Here is an 18589-nt window from a genome sequence, read left to right as displayed (position 1 = left end):
CCAAAACAAAAGCCAGGTTGTAAAGTACTCAGGTAACAATAACTTTACGACAAAAACAGCGAAATACAGAATTACCGACATCCAAAGAGTATAGTAACCTATGTGTGGAGTACACATAGGTTCCCTGACCGACATCGACAGTTTTGAAAACTTGACATTGACAGTATTCCGCCATATTTAATATTTCAATGAGGAATGCTTATTTTAAATATTTTTAAAGAGGAATACTTTAGGTTATCAAAATATATGTGTATTTTTCTTCAATTATACAAATTATTCGTGTTTTTTAGATATAGTGTACATGAGATGGCCGAAAATGAAACATCTCCTTTAAACGCAATAATTTAGACAAGTATTATAAAAAAATAAGTGAATTATTACTCCAAGTACAATTATTATATCTTTTTTTATTTACATTAAATTTATATGCTGTAAAAGCATAAAGTTAAGTTGAACGTACGGTTTACTTATAATGTTTTTGAACGGTTTTCATCTATGTTTTGCTTCCATAATATAATAAATCATTATAATTCATTTATAATTATATTACTACATTTTATATTGGCTGGTACAAGAGTAATTGTAATATTATTTAATCTTTAGTTATGTAGAGATACATAATTTGAAATTCTAAAAAAATGGCGGGAAAAGTAAAATGACATTGAAATTGAAGTTTGAAATTTGAAGATTTTGAAGTTTGTTGTTTGACAGGTAAAATAAAAAGTAAATAAACTTGATAAATAAAAGATTTAATTTTAAATGCTTAAAGTAATTCCCGTAAGTAAATAAAATATAATGAAAGGTGTATCACCGAGTAATAATAAAGGTTCACCCAAAACACCTGGCGGGATCAGTAAATCTTTGCTTACTCCCTGTAGAAGAGTAGGGTTATCAAGAAAATGGAAAAAGAGTGGGTGCTCCCCTTTTATATCTCCGCTATCTACACAGAATTCTACTCCAGAAAATAACGAGGATAATGACATGAAGAAAAGAAAAAAGTGTGTTGAACATGAGGTTTTACAAAACAAAACATCCAAAGGAATAGTTGATATAGAAGAATGCAATGTAAGCATATCCAAATCTGGTAATTCTCATGAAAACAATGACATTACAAACACACCTAGCAGAGCACAAATACCTCGAAAGAAATCTAAAACATTGTCTCTAGCTTTGAAAACTAGCGATGAAATAAATGATGTTGAAATCTCATCAAATAAATTAGTAGAAAAAGAATCCCATTCTAGTGAAAAAGAAATTATTTTAGAAAATACTTTACATGAAACAAATTGTAGGGAAATTGGAAATAAAACACAAGAAATAGACTCAAAACCGACTAAACAATTATCAGATGGGATAGTTTCAAAACCGGTTAGAACTGAATCTAAAGGCAAAAGTAAATTATCATTAAAAAAATCAAATTCAAAGAGTGATTGTAATGACCTAAAATCGAGCAAAACTTGCAATACAAAACCTAAGGAGAAAAGTCCAAACAATTTAACTAAAGAATGTATAGTAGTTATTCAAAATAAGATATTTAAAAATGAAAGTGAAAAGACAGAAGGTAATACTGAGTTATCGCAAGAGTCTGACAAAGATTGTGATATTCCTCTTAGCTTATTAAAAAGAAAAAGTACTGATAGTGTTACTCTTAACACATTAAATGATGACGACTTTATTCGAAAACCCAAAGAATTACAGTCTAAGAAAAAACGAAATTTGTCTATGATTAAACAGTCTAAAAGTAGTCAGTCTACAGAATCTACGAATGTGTCTCAAAGTTCCCAAGAAGATCTCAAAAGAACAATACTTGTAAAGAAGACCTATGAAAAAGTAACCACACCTTTGAAAGCCAAATCCACAGGATCAATTACCCAAAAAGATATTGATGACATGAGAGAACGGATAGAAATGAAGAAAAAACTGCTTATGGCCAAAGCAATGTCCATAGACAACGAAGAGCTAAGGAGTTTAATAAAAAAATGGCAAAAGGGTTGCCAGGATGCTTTAATGGAGTTACTAGAGTTGATGAAGAAAAAGTTGCCAGACCAACGAAACATGGACTATGCTGAAATTCTCCAAACATTGAAAATACCACCAGAATTAGTTGGTTATGATGCAGAAAATGATTGTTTTGTCACTCCCGATGATGTTAGTGTGCTTATGTCCACTTTTAAGATATAATTTGATGATATAATTGTTGATTTTAATTAAAATTTTTTAGTATGTTGTTTGCTTGTTTTATTCATTTATTAACTCGCTTCCAAAAGGAGGGTATTGTGTATATGGCTGTATTTACATAGTTCATTTCATATTGAAAATATTTTCCTTATTTGTGAAATTTTTTTCTATAAATAAATATCTGGTTAGTTAAGTTTTTTTTATTTATTAGGCATAAAGGCCTTTCCTAGGCCCCAGAAAGCACCACAAAGAAAAAAATGTGATTTAAACTTCCAGAATTAATGTGAGTCTGTGTAAGCTAATATCTGTTTCAGAAAAATCTATGTTTTTTTAGGAATCTAGTATTTTATTTTAGTTTTATTTGTGATTACTAGGTAAGCATGCACCAGATTTAAGTGAAATAAAAGTCTTAATGCATTTATTTTTTTACTGATGTATATATATCTTTTCACATAATAATAATATTAATTCTAACTAATCACACTACAATACATATTTAAAAACGATGTGACCGAATGGGATTCTGAGGGTCGAAAAGCTTCGGATCTTTCAGGAAGGCTTTATCCTTGTAATAATAAGGCATGTATCCACAATTCTGTGCTTTCACAATCTCCGCTTGAACTTGCTCCTGTTTAGTTTTACAAAGGCCAGTGATGTGTCGCCCGTAGATCCGGCCTGTGTACGGGCTTTGGAACTGTGATAGGAGTCTGTAGTTTTTGAAATCGGGGGTTATATTCATTTTGCACAGAATGCATGTTCGTTTTTCTTTTTCGTAAGGATTCTCCATAGCTACAGGCGCGTCGTCGTTTATTGATATTCCAGAAGACATTCGTGAGCTTATCGCGGCCCGGCTTGTTATTAAACCTGCAAAATTAATTTTATTAAAGAACAGTTTTCCATAGTAAGTTGTGTGGTGCGAAATAATGTTTACTTACTCAAAGCGCGGGACCTTATTATTCCTAACAATGCCATGTTAAATAATATGTATTTTTATAAACCAGGTAGTACTTTAATAAAGATTTGTATTTAATTCGTAACTTTTTTAACCTAATCTATGTTATTGTAACATTTCTAACCTCTTTAGAGAATGTCAAATGTCAGACACAGCTGTCAGTCAGTGTCATATGTTGTTTTTATTATTCATAGTGGGTTTTACAGTCTTAGCATCTAACTTTTCGGCCAATGATTTGATAAACGTTTGAAGTTTTTAAAGTAAGAATTTCATCGTTTCATAAATTCATACACATAGCGGAATGGGAAGGAGAATCGAAGAAATTTTCTTCTCGCTAGTGTTTATGCTCGTATACCCCACCGCTAGAAATAGGTGTAGCTGCAGTGGCTGTGCTATCTTCCCGGTCGAACCTTAGTATCGTAATATTAACATGACCACCTACTACAATAAATAATGAAAAATACTTCCAATAATAATTACTTTGCATAACTCATTAGTTACACTTAACTACCGTTAAACGGATACCCACTATCCTTGTGAATCTAATTAATCTAATAACTACGTAGGTACCTATGGCTTAGTACTTATACTTGATAATTTTTCTTTAGTATTTTCCTTTAACCAGCTATTAAAACTGAAAGCACTCATTATAATTGTTTGTGGTTAAGCGGCGCAACAATTATAAAACCAATTTCTGTTTTAGATTTCCTTTATTTATTAAAGTATTTGTAGTCCGTCTCAAAGTACGCCAAGAAAGACTGGAAACAAGCATGTAAATCAACTAAAGTAAAAAAAAACACACACACGCCACACCTATTTCTGCCTAATAACAGCAGTGTCAGGTGCTGCTGTGTTCCGGTTTGAAGGGTGTGGTAAGGGAGATATACTTTTCCGAGGCGTTCCAGCTTAGTCCTCAGGGGTAGCGGCGCATCTGTGGCAGACCTCAGGTAGGATCTAATCCTATCTGGGGTTGATTACAAATGTCCATGGGCGGCAGTAGCCACTTATGCATCAGGTGGACTGCATACTCGTCTGCTACTCTTATATTATAAAAAAAACAACTAAGTATAACCTATTCTTCATTCTAATTATATTCTATACTATCTCTTTGAATGCAGTACAACTGGTGTTAATATTTATTATATGTTGCACTTGACTATATAAGTTGGTGTACTCTAAAATGTATAGGATTATGTATGGAAAGTATGATCCATATAAATCCGTACATTATAACATTCCCCAAATAAAACCAGCATTATTACTAGTATAAGATAGAAATAGGATTAGCTATAGTAACGCCACACTCAAAAGATAAAGAACCACTAGAATAGATTCATGCCAGCATTATGATTTATGACTTACCATGTGGTCATTGGCTTTAACCAAGTTTTGACTTTACCATCGTCCTTATTATCTGTTGGAAATATTCAAAGAAATAAATAATGGTTACATTGTTTAAGTAACTTTAAGGCAAAGTTATTTTCTAGACCATCTGATGAAATTGCGCTCAATCGCAAGCCTTTGCGTATTTTAAACTCTTAGTAAGTACGTAATACATTGTTTTATGAGTAAAATATATACTTAGCCTACTCAACCTGTCCATATGTAATTTATCCTACAAGTTATTTCACAACATACCAAGTTAATCACAGGTGGGATCGACTGTAGTTTGTACGAACCCAACTTACCTGTTCTACGAAGGCAGCTAAACCGGTTGACAGAGGGAAGTTGAAAGGACAATATACCAGAAATAGTTTAGAAAGTTTTCTCTCCGTAGGCACGTTAGGAGGAAAACTTTGGAATCATCAATACGGCATAAAAAAATCCAATGATTGTACATAATATTTTACTTGTATGATAAAGCGCCTGCCTGATTTTTTGTACTAAAAAGTATTTCAGAAGTTTTAATGTGTGATTTGTGTAAATTAATTTAATAGATTTAAGTAAATACTAATGACACCGTTGAGTTCTTCATTCTTAATAATTTCTTTTTATAAATAGTAAAGAAGGAAAGTTTCGATTAATGGTGAAGCATATTGTGAGATTGCACCATTCTGCTCCATAATTTAGGCGTAGAAAAATAATTAAGAAGGGTAGTTTTGGATTTTGTGCCAAGTCCAGGTATATACTTAAGAATATTTTATGTTATATCACGTAGAAAGTCTTTTAAAATGTGTGTATGCAATTATAATGCTACTAAATTATGTAAGAAACATTAAAAACGTTAATTTTGGTTACCGTGTAATAGGTACATATAAATACACACGTTCGTTATGGTTCATAAACACTGATATGAAAAGATTTCTTTATTTCGGCAGTTACCTATTAGGTATTGCATATTTTGTTGTTTACCTACGCCTACCTACGTAATTGCGAAAACAGACAAGATATTATTGCAACACGTCCACCGCGAATGTGCTGTCGAAACGTCTGTTAATATGGTTATTACGCCGCCGTTTTGAAACGAACGTCTTACTGCGGAAATGCAGTCGAATCGCCATGTTTTCCTATAATCGGTTAGGCAGGTTTCACGTCTCGGTGAGTCGGGGTGTAAACAACTCGAGCGGCGACTGACCACAGCCGGTGAAGCCACGGCTCGCAACGTACGTGGCGGAACGCTAATAATCCTTGGTCTCATTTTATTTCTGAACGAAAACTAAACGAAAAAATAAGAGAAAGTGTTTTGTGTTTGGGCGCGAAATTCCGCGCCAACATTGTGGCAGTGACCTTTTTGGTTTGTTTAATAACTATTTTCTATTTGTGCGTGTTTTGTGACTGTATAATTTTGCCTATTTGGATCTAAAATCTTGATAAAGGGGTGAGTTAATTTTATTTATTTTACAAATCACACAAAAAACTTATTGGAAGTGAAATTGACTCGTCATAGATGTAAAGTTAACCGTCAGTCATTACGCAAGTTTCCGTGTTCGTACATGAATTTTATATAACTGTGAAATGCAGGGAAAAGTTAAAGGGGCTGTTTTGAAAGTTCCATTGCGAAAAAGTAAAAGTTTAGGCGTTGTGTGACAGAAATGCCATCGGTTTTACGTGGTTCGGACGCCTGACGCGTAAGAAATCAAGGTTGTGAGAGAAAGTGACCCAGCTTTGTGAATGAGGGAATGACTACGTCGGTCCGTGGAGAGATGACGCTCCGCCTGTATTATTTATAGTTTGATACTAAGCCGGATATTGTACACTATTGAAATCAGTAGATTTACATAACAATATTGTACTTATAACAAGTACTTAGTAATTTACTTAGTAGTAATAGTAATAGTCGCTTACTTTGCAATGCTTTATTTTTCTAAGCTTTTGAATATTTAAAGAAAATTCCATACAAACAAAATAATTTAGGTTTATTCTTTACAATATCATAGACTTAAGTATACTATACGATTGCTTGTAGAAAAATATGATAAATATACATGGAATATTGCTTTATAGATAGATGATGCAGCTATTAAAACTATATATTATTATAATTTGTAATGTAAAAAAATAATAAGGTGTGGAGTAAAGTAACTCATGATGTGTAACAAAAAATTAACGGTTAATTAATACAAACATTGTTAACTTAACTATTACCTAACGTTCTGTATAATTATTATTTTATTATTTCTTCATCATATTCCTCAAAATACAATAGTTTGATCGTCATAAGATTCTTTTATGATTCCATCAAGCATGTCATATTTAAGTTGTAGTGTTTTGTTTAGAAGGTCTTGGAAATACAAATTGTAGATATACTAACTTCATTAGCAGGTCCTGTATAACTCTCCATATTATTTTAAGATGTCATACATTAAAACGCTCATAATATATTATGTATGTATATTCACTCAATTTAGATCATTATCACGTTATAATTAACAAGTTCGTGTGCATATGCGTTACAGCAGTACTGCCGCTAATGTTTAAAATGTAGATGACGGAACGATACTTACTCGTTTCATTATAATATTAATTTCCCTTCATGATATAACCAGCTTATGCCCGCTTTCCACGATACCACATGCATATCACTAATTAAACTTACATAAATGCTTTGAATTGCTATGAAGCAGCTACAGTGGCGGTCGGAAGCAAAGTGGAATCGTCGAAGGTAATTTTTAACACTATTTTAATAGACTCTCATTTCAATTTTGTACTTAATGAAAATCACTTAATCGTATTTTATGTAATTACCATGGTATAATTGATAAAATATAAGTTAGATAGGTACTTTAAATAGTTTTTTCGGTAACCACAGGCGAGCCTTCGCTGAGTCATCATCATCAACCCATTACTGTCCCACTGCTGGGCACGGGTCTCCTCTCATAATGAGAAGGATTAGGCCATAGTTTACCGCGCTGGCCAAGTGCGTATTGGTAAACTTCACATACATTTGAGATATTTTATAAATCTCTCAGGTATGCAGGTTTCCTCATGATGTTTTCCTTCACCATTTAGCAAGTGATAATTAATTTCTAATACGCACATAACTTTGAAAAATCAGAGGTGCGTGCCTGGGATTTGAACCTCGGACCTCTCGATCGAGAAGCCAAGTTTCTTAACCACTAGGCTATCACTGCTTTCGCTGAGTAGCCTAGGCATAAAAGAAGAAAAGCAGCATAAATCGGTTAAACTTCATACAGGCGTAACGATGCTACGTTTGCATTCTAACGGAACCATGGATTTAATAGAGAGAAAAAAGGAAACAAGAGATTATAAGGTTTTCTTATAATCTCTTTCTGTATAATCAAGAACTTTAGTGGTGTGAAACGAAAAATAAAGCTATAGTTCTATAAAACCTAGCTAAACCAGTACATATTTACTTATATTACTTCTGCATAATAAACTTTTTTGTGGCTTACATAATGTATAATAGTAATAGGATTATATATTGTAACCACTATTTATAAATAAATACTAAGTAAACATATATTTTGTACAAATAAAAATATATTGCACCAATAAATCTTAGAAACTAGGATACGCTATTAATAAAAAAACCAAACAAAACAATTATCACATAGTTCTTGAGTAGCTATTTTTCTTGAAACAATTACGAGTAATTATGTATTTTATTATAAGCGTTACGATATATTCTATTCGTCATATCTGAAGATCGCATGAGAAATCGAAATCAATATGGCATTTAAGAATTGGCATCTTTCTCTCATATCACCACTTTCATTTTCATTCGATCGATGTATTGTTTTCGGGGTTGAAGCTTTGAAATTGTTGGTAAATGACCATTGACATTGTAACATATATAACAGAGATTTGAAGGTGGTAGAATCCAATGTGGTTCGACTCCGGCGGTACCACCGCCACACCTATTTATACCTAATAACAGTACTGTTAAGCGCTGCTGTGTTCTGGTTTAAAGGGTGTGGTAAGGGAGACATACTTTTCCGAGGCGTTCCACCTCAGTTCTCAGGGGTAGCGGCGCATCTGTGGCCGACGCCAGGTAGGTATATCTAATCCTATGTGGGGTCGATTACAGATGTCCATGGGCGGCAGTAGGCACTTAGCATCAGGTGGAAAATAACTAAGATGATTGATATACCTATATGTTTCTACTGAAACGGGCGAACTGCTTCAAGTTACAAATATATGAAGACGCGGTTACTTTCCGGTCACGTCATATTGGTACTTTTAAAATGCTGAAATGTTATGACGTCGATTCCGTATCGAAAACCAGCGCAGCTACTTTCTACTTGCCAAGGTTTACTGAATTCTAAAGGTCAATGTAGGAAAGGTTAAAGGTATAGAAAGTACATTATTGTACTACCATTGATTAGTGCAAGGGAGGGATGTACGAGGCTTTCTAACTGAGGTCCTCAGGGGTAGCAACGCGTCTGTGGCTGACCTCGGATAGGACTTCTTTCTTATTTCAAAGCCTATAGTGACAACGTACAGTCAGGTCAGCATGCTAGTTTAACACTTCTAGGTATAGTCCGCGCCAAACTGCTAGTCCGCTCTGAATATAGGAACGAGTCGCGTCGCAATAACAAATTGCAGATGTTAGCGGGATGAAGATAGTGCCGGACCCCCGGCACCCGTCCGCTGCCCGCTCTCGCCCACGGTTACATAGCTGCGTTAGTGTGCCCTTACGTTATGGAGTATACCTATATGCTAATTAAATCTGCGCGCAACAACTTCACAGCGGACTTAAAGTTTGGTTCAGACTATTACATTTTATATACAGTTGTAAATGTCATGGATTATGCAGGGACTAAATGAATGTGACACTAATGAGAAGATCGCAAATAAAGTCCAGTAGTCCTTGATGCAACAAGTATTGAAACCAGAAATTCCTTATTCAAGGCGAAAATCCATAAATACTTTGCAAACTACTTTTTTGTAATTAAACGCTGAAGACTCTCAGTGCCTTTTTAGAAAAAATATCCTTTATATCTCATACCGGCTTAATATAAAATCCTCGTTCTTTAATTACTAATTACTTTGTATGCATGAATCATATGTAAGCTCTGCTCCGTCCTAATGATAGCTGTGTTAAGCGCTGTTGTGTTCTGATTTGAACTTATGGGAAAGATAAAAAGCCATCCAACTTAATCCTGTGTTGAGCTGATTTCAGAGATCATTGGGCTGCAGTTACCATCATGTGGACTACATGCTCGTTTGCTACGTCAAAATCAGAATAAAAAGTATTAATTCTTAATTGAGATAGTAGAAGTTAAGGATTCCTTATGTAAGGACTATGTTTAAGAATGTTTAGTTATTGACATGGATAGAAGATTATCTGATAAGTCAGTTGACCTTTACGCAAGGAGTATATTGACATCATAAATTCCCTACAAAGTGAAGATCTAAATATAAGTACAACCGGTCTATTCTAGAAACAAGTTTTCTGTAATTAAATGCCGTAGATAATAAATACTGAACAATATTCTTTTGCAAAAAATAACATTACCTCCTTAATGTGGTTTAAAGTTAAATCTCAGTGGTATAATTACGACACTACCTGTTTATTTTCCTTTATGCTCACGAGACTACTCCGAAAATATATTTAAGTTTTTAAATATATATAAATATCTTTTGAGGTAGTTTATATAGCTAATGATACGTATGAACAGAGTTTTTCAGATTAGATACATTTTCAGAAATCCTTTTTAAAGTAGCCTGTGGTGATGTTTGTGACATTTTTTTATAATATGGGAGTAGCAGCCGCGCATGCGGTCCACTGTTGTCCACTGTTGTCCACTGATGGCAAGTGGCTATTGCTGGCTGGTATTGGCATTGACATCTGTAAGCAACACCACATAAGAATAGTTTCCTACTGCGCCGCTACCCCTGAGGACTAAGCTGGAATGCCTCAGAAAAGTATGTCTTCCTTACCACAGCTTTCAAACCAGAACACAGCAGAGCCGAACACTGGTGTTATTAGGCAGATTAGGTATGGCGGTGGTGCCGCTAGAGTCGAAATTTCGGAGTCCTACCACCTTCAATAGTGAATTAGTGCAATCATTGACCACTGCAATCCAACAATATCATTATTCAACAAATGCTATTAGCTATATTAAATCTAATTACCCAATTATATCAATGAAATGTGTATTGCGATCATGCCACGGATTCGCAACATTCAGATTGGAACTAATGAGCCTCTAATAACGGTAACCTGCTTACTATTGAATTTAACACTTCCATGTACACATACTTCAAATTAAAAATAGTAAAAAAATAGTATGCAGCCACTACACTTCGTGCACGTGGACTTGGGCTGTATACTATTGTTATTTTTTTTTGTAATATAGAAGTAGTAAACGAGCATGCAGACCATCTGATGGTAAGTGGCTACTGCCGTGGACATCTGTAATCAACCTGTGATAAGCTAAGAGTCCTACTTGAGGTCAGCCACAGATGGGTTGCTACCCCTGAGGATTAGATTGGAACGCCTCGGTAAAGTATATCTCCCTTACTGCACCTTTCAAACTAGAACCCGCTCTAGCAGAGCTGAATACTGCTGTTTATTATTTATTTTTTTATTATTATACTGCCTTATAACAGCTCTATAGCGCTGCTGTGTCCTAGTTTGATGAGTGGAGTAACGGAAAAACGCATATACGAGGCGTTTCAAGATTGGTTTCAAGTTATTTCCTTCGCGTAGCAAAGCATCTGTGGCCGACTTAAGTATATTTGGGAACTAAGTATATTTGGAACGAAACTAAGTATATTTACGAACTGAGTATATTTGGGACTGCGTATAAATGTTAATGGGCAGCAGTGGCGGAGTAAGGTCTTCGGAGGCCCGGGCTTAAAGTTGTTCAAAAGTTGAATGGAGGCCTCCAAAAGTGTAAAAAGTTTATTTGATTTTACAAAATTACAAAAGTGTCATGGAATGATTCGTCTGTGATTCGATGACCTTTTTATTTTCGCTCCCTACTACCCAAGCATAGAGTCGAATGTAGAAAAAAAATGTCACTACAAAGTAAAAAATAATTGAAATAAATGTTGGTTCTACACTCTACAAAAAAAAAAAAGATACCGGCCGAATTGATAACCACCTCCTTTTTGAAGTCGGTTAAAAAGGAGGCGGTTATCAATTCGGCCGGTATATTTTTTTTATGTATGTACACGAATTATTCCGCCGTTAGTGGACCGATTTTAATAATTATTTTTTTATTGTATAGAGACGAGCTGGAAGTTGGACCCATTGAAATATAGTTAGGATCCATCGATGGGTTCTGGATAAAATATTCATATTAGACACACTGTTTACATCGTTATATTGAGCGCCGACTTCAGAAATATGTACTAAACCAACATTTATTTGAATTATTTTTTACTTTGTAGTGACATAGAAGTCGGTTGTATTTTTTGTTAAAATTTTTTTGAAGTCTGTTAAAAATGTGTTTTAATAATCCAGGCGAAAAAATATTACCACTTAACAAACTGTCACAAAGAAAGTACCTACTATGAAAATATTTCTCTCTTGACCTTCTTGACTGGAGGCCAAGATTTTAATCTTATCGATGCTTGAACATGACAACATTGCTAGGTACTACGCTACCAAGTAATTAATTTAAAAAATCAAAAACCCGACTGCACCAAAAAGGCTGAAGTAAAATTTCCAAAAGCAGTGAAATAGGCATTTCATTATTTTTATCCAGAAAGCCAAATACAAAGTTTCATAGTAGGTGTCTGCTTCAAAAACAAAAGATGTTCAAACAATATTATCCTATTTTATCCTCGTAGTGTTCATTTACGCTAATAAAGAACCTATGTGTAAAATTCCAGCACGCTTAAGTTCAGCGGTTTCCCTTTGCGTTGATCTCAGCACAGCACAGCAACTCACTCATTTAGTCAGACAGTCATCTCGATGTGTATATACGAGTATATATGTACTAGCTGACCCGGAAAACGTTGTTGCCATATAAATAAAAAAATGTTAAGGATGAACAACCCTTATCACTTAGGTGTAAAAAAAAATAGATAGTGGCTGATTCTCAGACCTACTGAATATGTATATAAAAATTGGTGAAAATCGGTGAAGCCGTTTCGGAGGAGTACGGTAACTAACACGAGAATTTTATATATAAGATATATTATATAATGTATGTGTAATCTCCTCTTAATTTCCTTTATTTTGACACCCTACTCGATAGGTTTGGTTAACTTTTTTAAAACGTGTTATTATTTCGCGAAAAAAATCACTATTTACGGTCTATAAAATATATAACTTCAGTAAATCAAAGTTTCGGTCATTATTTTACCTCGTTAGAGGTAGCATTTCATTATTTTTATCCAACAAGCCTGATACAAAATTTCATAGCGTTTGCTTCAAAATTGACGATTGTTCAAATTAATTTTTAACCCTTATTTTACCCTCTACGGGGTTGATTTTTCGGAGGGGGATAAATAAGTGCGTCCTTTTTCCTATCCAGAAAGCCAAATACAAAATTTTATAGTAGTTGCTTCAAAATTAAAGGATTTCAAAAAAACTGTTTTCCCCTGTTTTACCCTCTTAAGGGTAGAATTTCCAAAAGGCCTTTCTTAGTACTTATTCAAGCTATATAGAGAACCTGTGTGCAAAATTTCAGAACTGTAAGGTCCTTGGTTTAGGCTGTACTTTGATTTCTGAAAAATGAAAAAGTCATTTAGTTAGTCGGTCAGTCAATCACCTTACTGTTTTATATATATACAAATATGTTTTTATAATCTCCGTTTAATTTCCTTTCATTTGATACCCTACTCGATAGGTTCGGTTAACTTTTTTTTTTAAATGTGTTACTATTTCGCGCCTAAAATCCGCCATTTTGATTTTTTTTTACTAACACCTATCTAAGGACACTCGGGTCATTGAGACAAATAAAATGACACCTTAACTATTGAAATTCATCCAGCCGTTTGTTAGATCGGATCAAATAAAGAAAGACAAACATACAAGATACGCGCGAAAAACATAACCCTTCCTTGGCAGTCGGGTAAAAATAGATTCATTCATATAAAAACGTATTCGATAGTTACATAGATCAGTAAATATTGAAGATTCAGGGCCATAAGACAAAATGGCCAGCTATTAACAATCAAGGTTTATTGCAAAATGTATTTGCTTTCGTCCTCTGCCTTGTTCAAATTAAGGCATTCATAGTCTGCACGCACGTAGGTCAAATAGACACATCGAGGCATTACTGTACGTCAGTGTTTCTCAATCTGAAGGTGGTAGAACCTTTTGTGGTTCGACTTCGGCGGCACCACCGCCACACCTATTTCTGTAGTCCTCAGGGGTAGCGACGCATCTGTGGCCGACCTCAGGTAGGAATGTCTAATCCTATCTGGGGTTGATTACAGATGTCTATGGGCGGCAGTAGCTACTTACCATCAGGTGGACTGCATGCTCGTCTGCTACTCCTATAACGTAACGCCACCTCAGATTTTAAAATCTGTTAAGTTTGTGCTGCAGCCAATGCCAAAAATTGAAACATACATAAATACACAAAACAATATCTTCCGCAGTCAAGTAAAAAGAAAATAATAAAAACAATACAATGTTGAAACAAATAATAACTAAATGTTAATTAAAGTCGTTTGCTGACGTAAGCCATGTAAAACATGTATACTTTACATACTTAATTTTGAAATGCGTATATTTAACGAATACTTAATTCTAAAAATAAAAATGTTGTAGGAATTTTACATTTGTAACTACTGTATCATAATGTAGATTTGAAACAGTGAATGATAAATGGTCCCGAAATATAAATATAATTGCTATCCTAATACAAAAGGTTGAAAATCACTGCTATAGATATTAGTTAAGAAAACTATCGAGTAGGCTACCAAGGCTTTTGGTATGATCAGCTATTGAGCATGGCCATTGCTTCTTTATTATAGGAAAGTGGTCTCACATTTATGATCCGATGGTGGAGTGTAATGTTTTTCGAGCGCATGTACGTATGTTTTATTCCTTTGGCGCACCTTATATCCCAACCTTATATCCCTTCTTGACACACTTTTCCGAGGGTTTCCATCTTAATCATTAACAATTACCAGTACTTATACTTTAATAGTAGCAAATAATCCTGCAGTCCATCTTATAGTAAGTAGTAATTGCCGTTTATGGACATCTGTAACCAACTCCATATAGCTTGTTCTACCTGAAACCTACAGATGCAATCTATGAAGACTCTATATCTCCTGAAGACTAGGATGGTCACCTCATAAGTTTAGCCTGCATCCACAACCTTCCACCGAAGCGCAAGAACATCTTTATACTAAAAGTAGGCTTGTTCACTATTCTGACATCGTAGTGAGGAACGCAGCAGTATGTGCAAAATATTTCTGAGAATCTAATCTACTGCAAATACTGCATATTTCGTTACAATTTGACTGATTTCAAATTTAAAAACATTTTTTCTTCCTACTTATTAGTCTTCTGATGATTTTCGCAAAAAATTGCGCCATAATGTCGATTAGTGAGTTCTTTGTTGCGAGAGCAATACCCTCAGTATGAGTTTTTACGTTTTTACAAAAATGACTGTTTTTGTATTTGTATTTGCCCACATTTCCAACCAGCACCCCCAGTGAAATGTGTTAGAACTGATTGAAAATGTATGGGAAGTACGTAAACAAATACAAAAAGCCATTTCTGTAAAAACGTAAAAATTCATACTAAGGGTACAGTATTGGGAACTCTACTATAAGAAACAGTTACCTACATTAAAATGGAAACAGTTTTCCGTTTCATTAACTCATGCATGATGCACTAACGAGGAAAATCCGGTAACCGAATTCGCAAAAACGCCACCTATTGTCACACTCTCATAACTTTCCAACACGAGACTTGGTATTAGGCCATCTACTCACTTTTTAATTATGCAAAGACAAGGTAATAATTATAGGTAATTATAAAGCTAGTATTAAAATATTTAGGGGGATAAAAATCTCTGTGGTTCGACTCCGGTGGCACCACCGTCACACCTATTTCTGCTTAATAACAGCAGTGTTAAACGCTGCTGTTGTAGTTTGAAGGGTGTGGTACTTACCGTTGTGTGGACTATTAAATGATATTGCTGCTATTGCCAAGTCAATCTATTTATTTCAGACATAAATAACCACCTCCTTTTTGAAGTCGGTTAAATATTTTAAATATTGATATGGTCTCATAACATGTTGTTAGGTTAGCAAATTACGAAATAATTTAAGACAGAATGTCCCTTAAGTAGGGAATGAATAAATTAACCGCCTTGGTATTGCATTGATCTCACAACTTGTTACGGTAGAAGAACTAAGTGGTGAGACTTGGTTTTTTTACAAGTTATGTTTTTGATAGCATTTGCATTTATACTTAAATTATTATAAAAACAATTGACATAACAAACCAACTATTGATATCACAAAAACAGATGCTTACATCGTGTGTGATATAATATTAGATCTTACATACGCTAGAGCTCACGTAACATAATAATAACAGCAAATATGCCGAATTACGTAAAACCTGTCACGAACATCTCAGGCATCTAATCTAAGATAGTTGAATAATTAACTGATAGATTTTTCATAATATTGGAGTAGCAGACGAGTATGCCGTCCTGATGGTAAGTGGCTACTGCCGCCTGTGGACATCTGTAATTAACCACAGATAGGATTTGATGTTTCTACCTCAGGTCGGCAACAGATGCGAATCTATTTCTGAGGACTAAGCTAGAACGCCTCGGAAAAGTATGTCTTTTTACCACGCTCTTCAAATCAGAACACAGTAGCGCTTAACACTGCCGTTATGAAGCAGAAATACCTGTGGCGGTGATGCCGCCGGAGTCGAACCACAAATGGTTCTACCACCTTCAACGACGAAAAGAAACCAATTTTGATGTTAAAGTACTTTGGGTACATTTGCTCATCGAATCGAGGGCTTGAGAGCTGGATCGCTCATAGAAATGCATGCAGCGCCTCTAGTGATTGCTCTGGAATTAAAATTTATCATTGTAATATATGGAGATTGAGTTGTCGACCTTTAGATTTAATTGATCGAGTCCTCGATTGAAAACTTACAGTAAGGAGTTAAGTTAAGGATCAGGGGGGTTACTACCATCTTTAACAAAATATTATTTTAATAATACTTTAACTTTTTTGCCAGAAATTTAACTTTTTAAGCCACATATGACAATTTCAGTTGGTTTTATACAATGGATAAGCGAAAAAAGAATAAGGGTTTAAGTTTGTTCAACTGTATGACGGAATATTTTACTGTTTTAAGGAGGAAATAAAACTTTCCTGAACTATGATGGTTTTTTAAAGATGGTGGTAGGCCCTCAGTGTGTTTGTAGCATGGTGCGAATTTGCGTGGACCGATGTAACACATAATTTATTATGAAGCGATCGTCTTAGTATGATTGGCAAATACCTAGAACGTGCGTTCCATACAGTTAGGTGGCCAGGGGCCTCCGTTTTTTATGATATAAAGATAGAAAACGAGCGTGTAGTCCGCCTTATAGTAAGTGGCTACTGTCGCCCATGGATATCTAATATAGAGTCCTACCCGAGGTTAGCCGTAGATGCTTTGCTAATCTTAAAAATAAGTTGGGACGCCTTGTATAAACATAACTCCCCTAACAAATCCCCAAACCGAAACATAGCAGCACTTAATTAAGCAGAAATAGGAGTGACGGCCTCTCAGAGTTGGACCCCAATGGGTTCAACATTCAAAGAATCAATTACCATTAGAACCCATACTAACTCGTAATATCCTTAAGCATATAGTCTTAACAAAATAAAAGCCTTAGTAACGTAATATGAAGAAACTCGGCACCGACCAGAACAAATATTAGCGGTGACCTCAATAATGATTGTCTTCGCAAATGTTGTTATATGTCAATGATGAACCATTATAGAATATTAAACATTTAGGTACGAGTTTAAATCAACTGTTTGTTTAGACTCGTGATGGTTGAGCTGTGACGTCAAAAGACGGTTCGGCGGCACCACCGACACATCTATTTCTCCTTTATAACTGCAGTGTTAAGCGCTACTGTGTTCTGGTTTGAAGGGTGTGGTAAGGGAGACATAATTTTCCGAAGCGTTCCAGCTTCTTAGGGGTAGCGGCGCTTCTGTGGCCAACCTCAGATAGGATCTAATCCTATCTTATTTTTTTGTTAATGAGGGGGAAACCTTCAAAAGGTATCCGAGGTCGTGGGAGCGACGCCAGGTTATGTTCCTACATAACCCGGCGTCGCTCCCACGAGTAAAAGTCCTCTTTTATCGAACTAAAACCCCCCCCCCCGTTCGCCTTCCTCGGCGTTTGGTGGAGAACTCCGGGATCTCCAATGGAACACAACCGGAGGCAAGTAAGAATATCTAATCCTATCTGGAGATGATTACGGATGTTCATTGACGGCACTAGTTACTTACCATCGGGTGGGCTAGCTCGTCTGCTACTCCTATATTAAGAAAAACCTACAGCATCTACCAACCTATATTTAATACATCATACCAACTTTTATGTCATGTTTGGGCTGAACATGACATAAAACTGTGGCACACGTTAACATATTCATTAAGTTTCTCAATTTTGTATATAAACTGGCATCACCGTCCCACTTGGGACTGGTTAGAAACTGGTTCTGTTATGTAACGACTGTATAATACCGAGCCTTTCACTCGAAGATATGAGTATGGAATGAGATGAAACGCCAGTTCCGTCTTGTGGAAAGGACTGTGTTCTGCTGTGACGGGTGTAAGGGAGATATACTTTTTTTTTAGTAATATAGTTATAGCAGACGAGCATGCAATCCACCTGATGGTAAGTGGCTACTGCCGTCCATGGACATCTGTAATCAACCCCCGATAGGATTAAACATTCCTACCTGAGGTCTGTCACAGATGTGCCGCTACCCCTGAGGACTAAGCTGGAACGCCTCGGTAAAGTCAGTCTCCCTTACCACACCATTCAAAACGGAACACAGCAGCGCCTAACACTACTGTACAGGTAGAAACAACACAACAAACAGG

At 35.3% G+C, this 18589-nt stretch overlaps 3 protein-coding genes across 4 annotated transcripts in view; 2 read left to right on the top strand and 1 right to left on the bottom strand.

Moving 5' to 3' along the window:
* Positions 1–666: 666 nt before the first annotated feature.
* LOC140744464 (uncharacterized) lies at positions 667–2228 on the top strand. Its single transcript, XM_073076069.1, has one exon. The coding sequence runs from the start codon at positions 796–798 to the stop codon at positions 2179–2181; it is 1386 nt and encodes a 461-aa protein (XP_072932170.1). The 5' UTR covers positions 667–795; the 3' UTR covers positions 2182–2228.
* A 363-nt stretch (positions 2229–2591) lies between these two features.
* On the bottom strand, positions 2592–3239 carry mRpS18C (mitochondrial ribosomal protein S18C). The gene is made up of 2 exons (XM_073077483.1): positions 3114–3239; positions 2592–3042 (listed from the first exon to the last, which is right to left on the bottom strand). Exons 1-2 carry the CDS (start codon positions 3148–3150, stop codon positions 2675–2677), a joined length of 405 nt encoding a protein of 134 aa, XP_072933584.1. The 5' UTR covers positions 3151–3239; the 3' UTR covers positions 2592–2674.
* A 2417-nt stretch (positions 3240–5656) lies between these two features.
* The window catches only part of snu (ABC-type transporter snustorr), a 135154-nt gene continuing 122221 nt past the window's right edge, over positions 5657–18589 (top strand). The window contains exon 1 of one of the 2 annotated variants that reach the window (XM_073077456.1): positions 5657–5948. The gene's annotated coding sequence lies outside the window, so the exon portion shown is untranslated. The remainder of the gene's footprint in view (positions 5949–18589) is intronic. The other variant, XM_073077464.1, reaches the window with a different exon arrangement.

Source organism: Epargyreus clarus, unplaced genomic scaffold (assembly GCF_041222505.1).
Source record: "Epargyreus clarus isolate Ecla_fem2 unplaced genomic scaffold, WU_Ecla_fem_2.2 ptg000002l, whole genome shotgun sequence".
In the NCBI taxonomy this organism is placed as follows: Eukaryota; Metazoa; Arthropoda; class Insecta; order Lepidoptera; family Hesperiidae; genus Epargyreus; species Epargyreus clarus.
The sequence above is the reverse complement of the archived record's forward strand: the minus strand, read 5'-3'. Positions and strand labels throughout refer to the sequence as shown.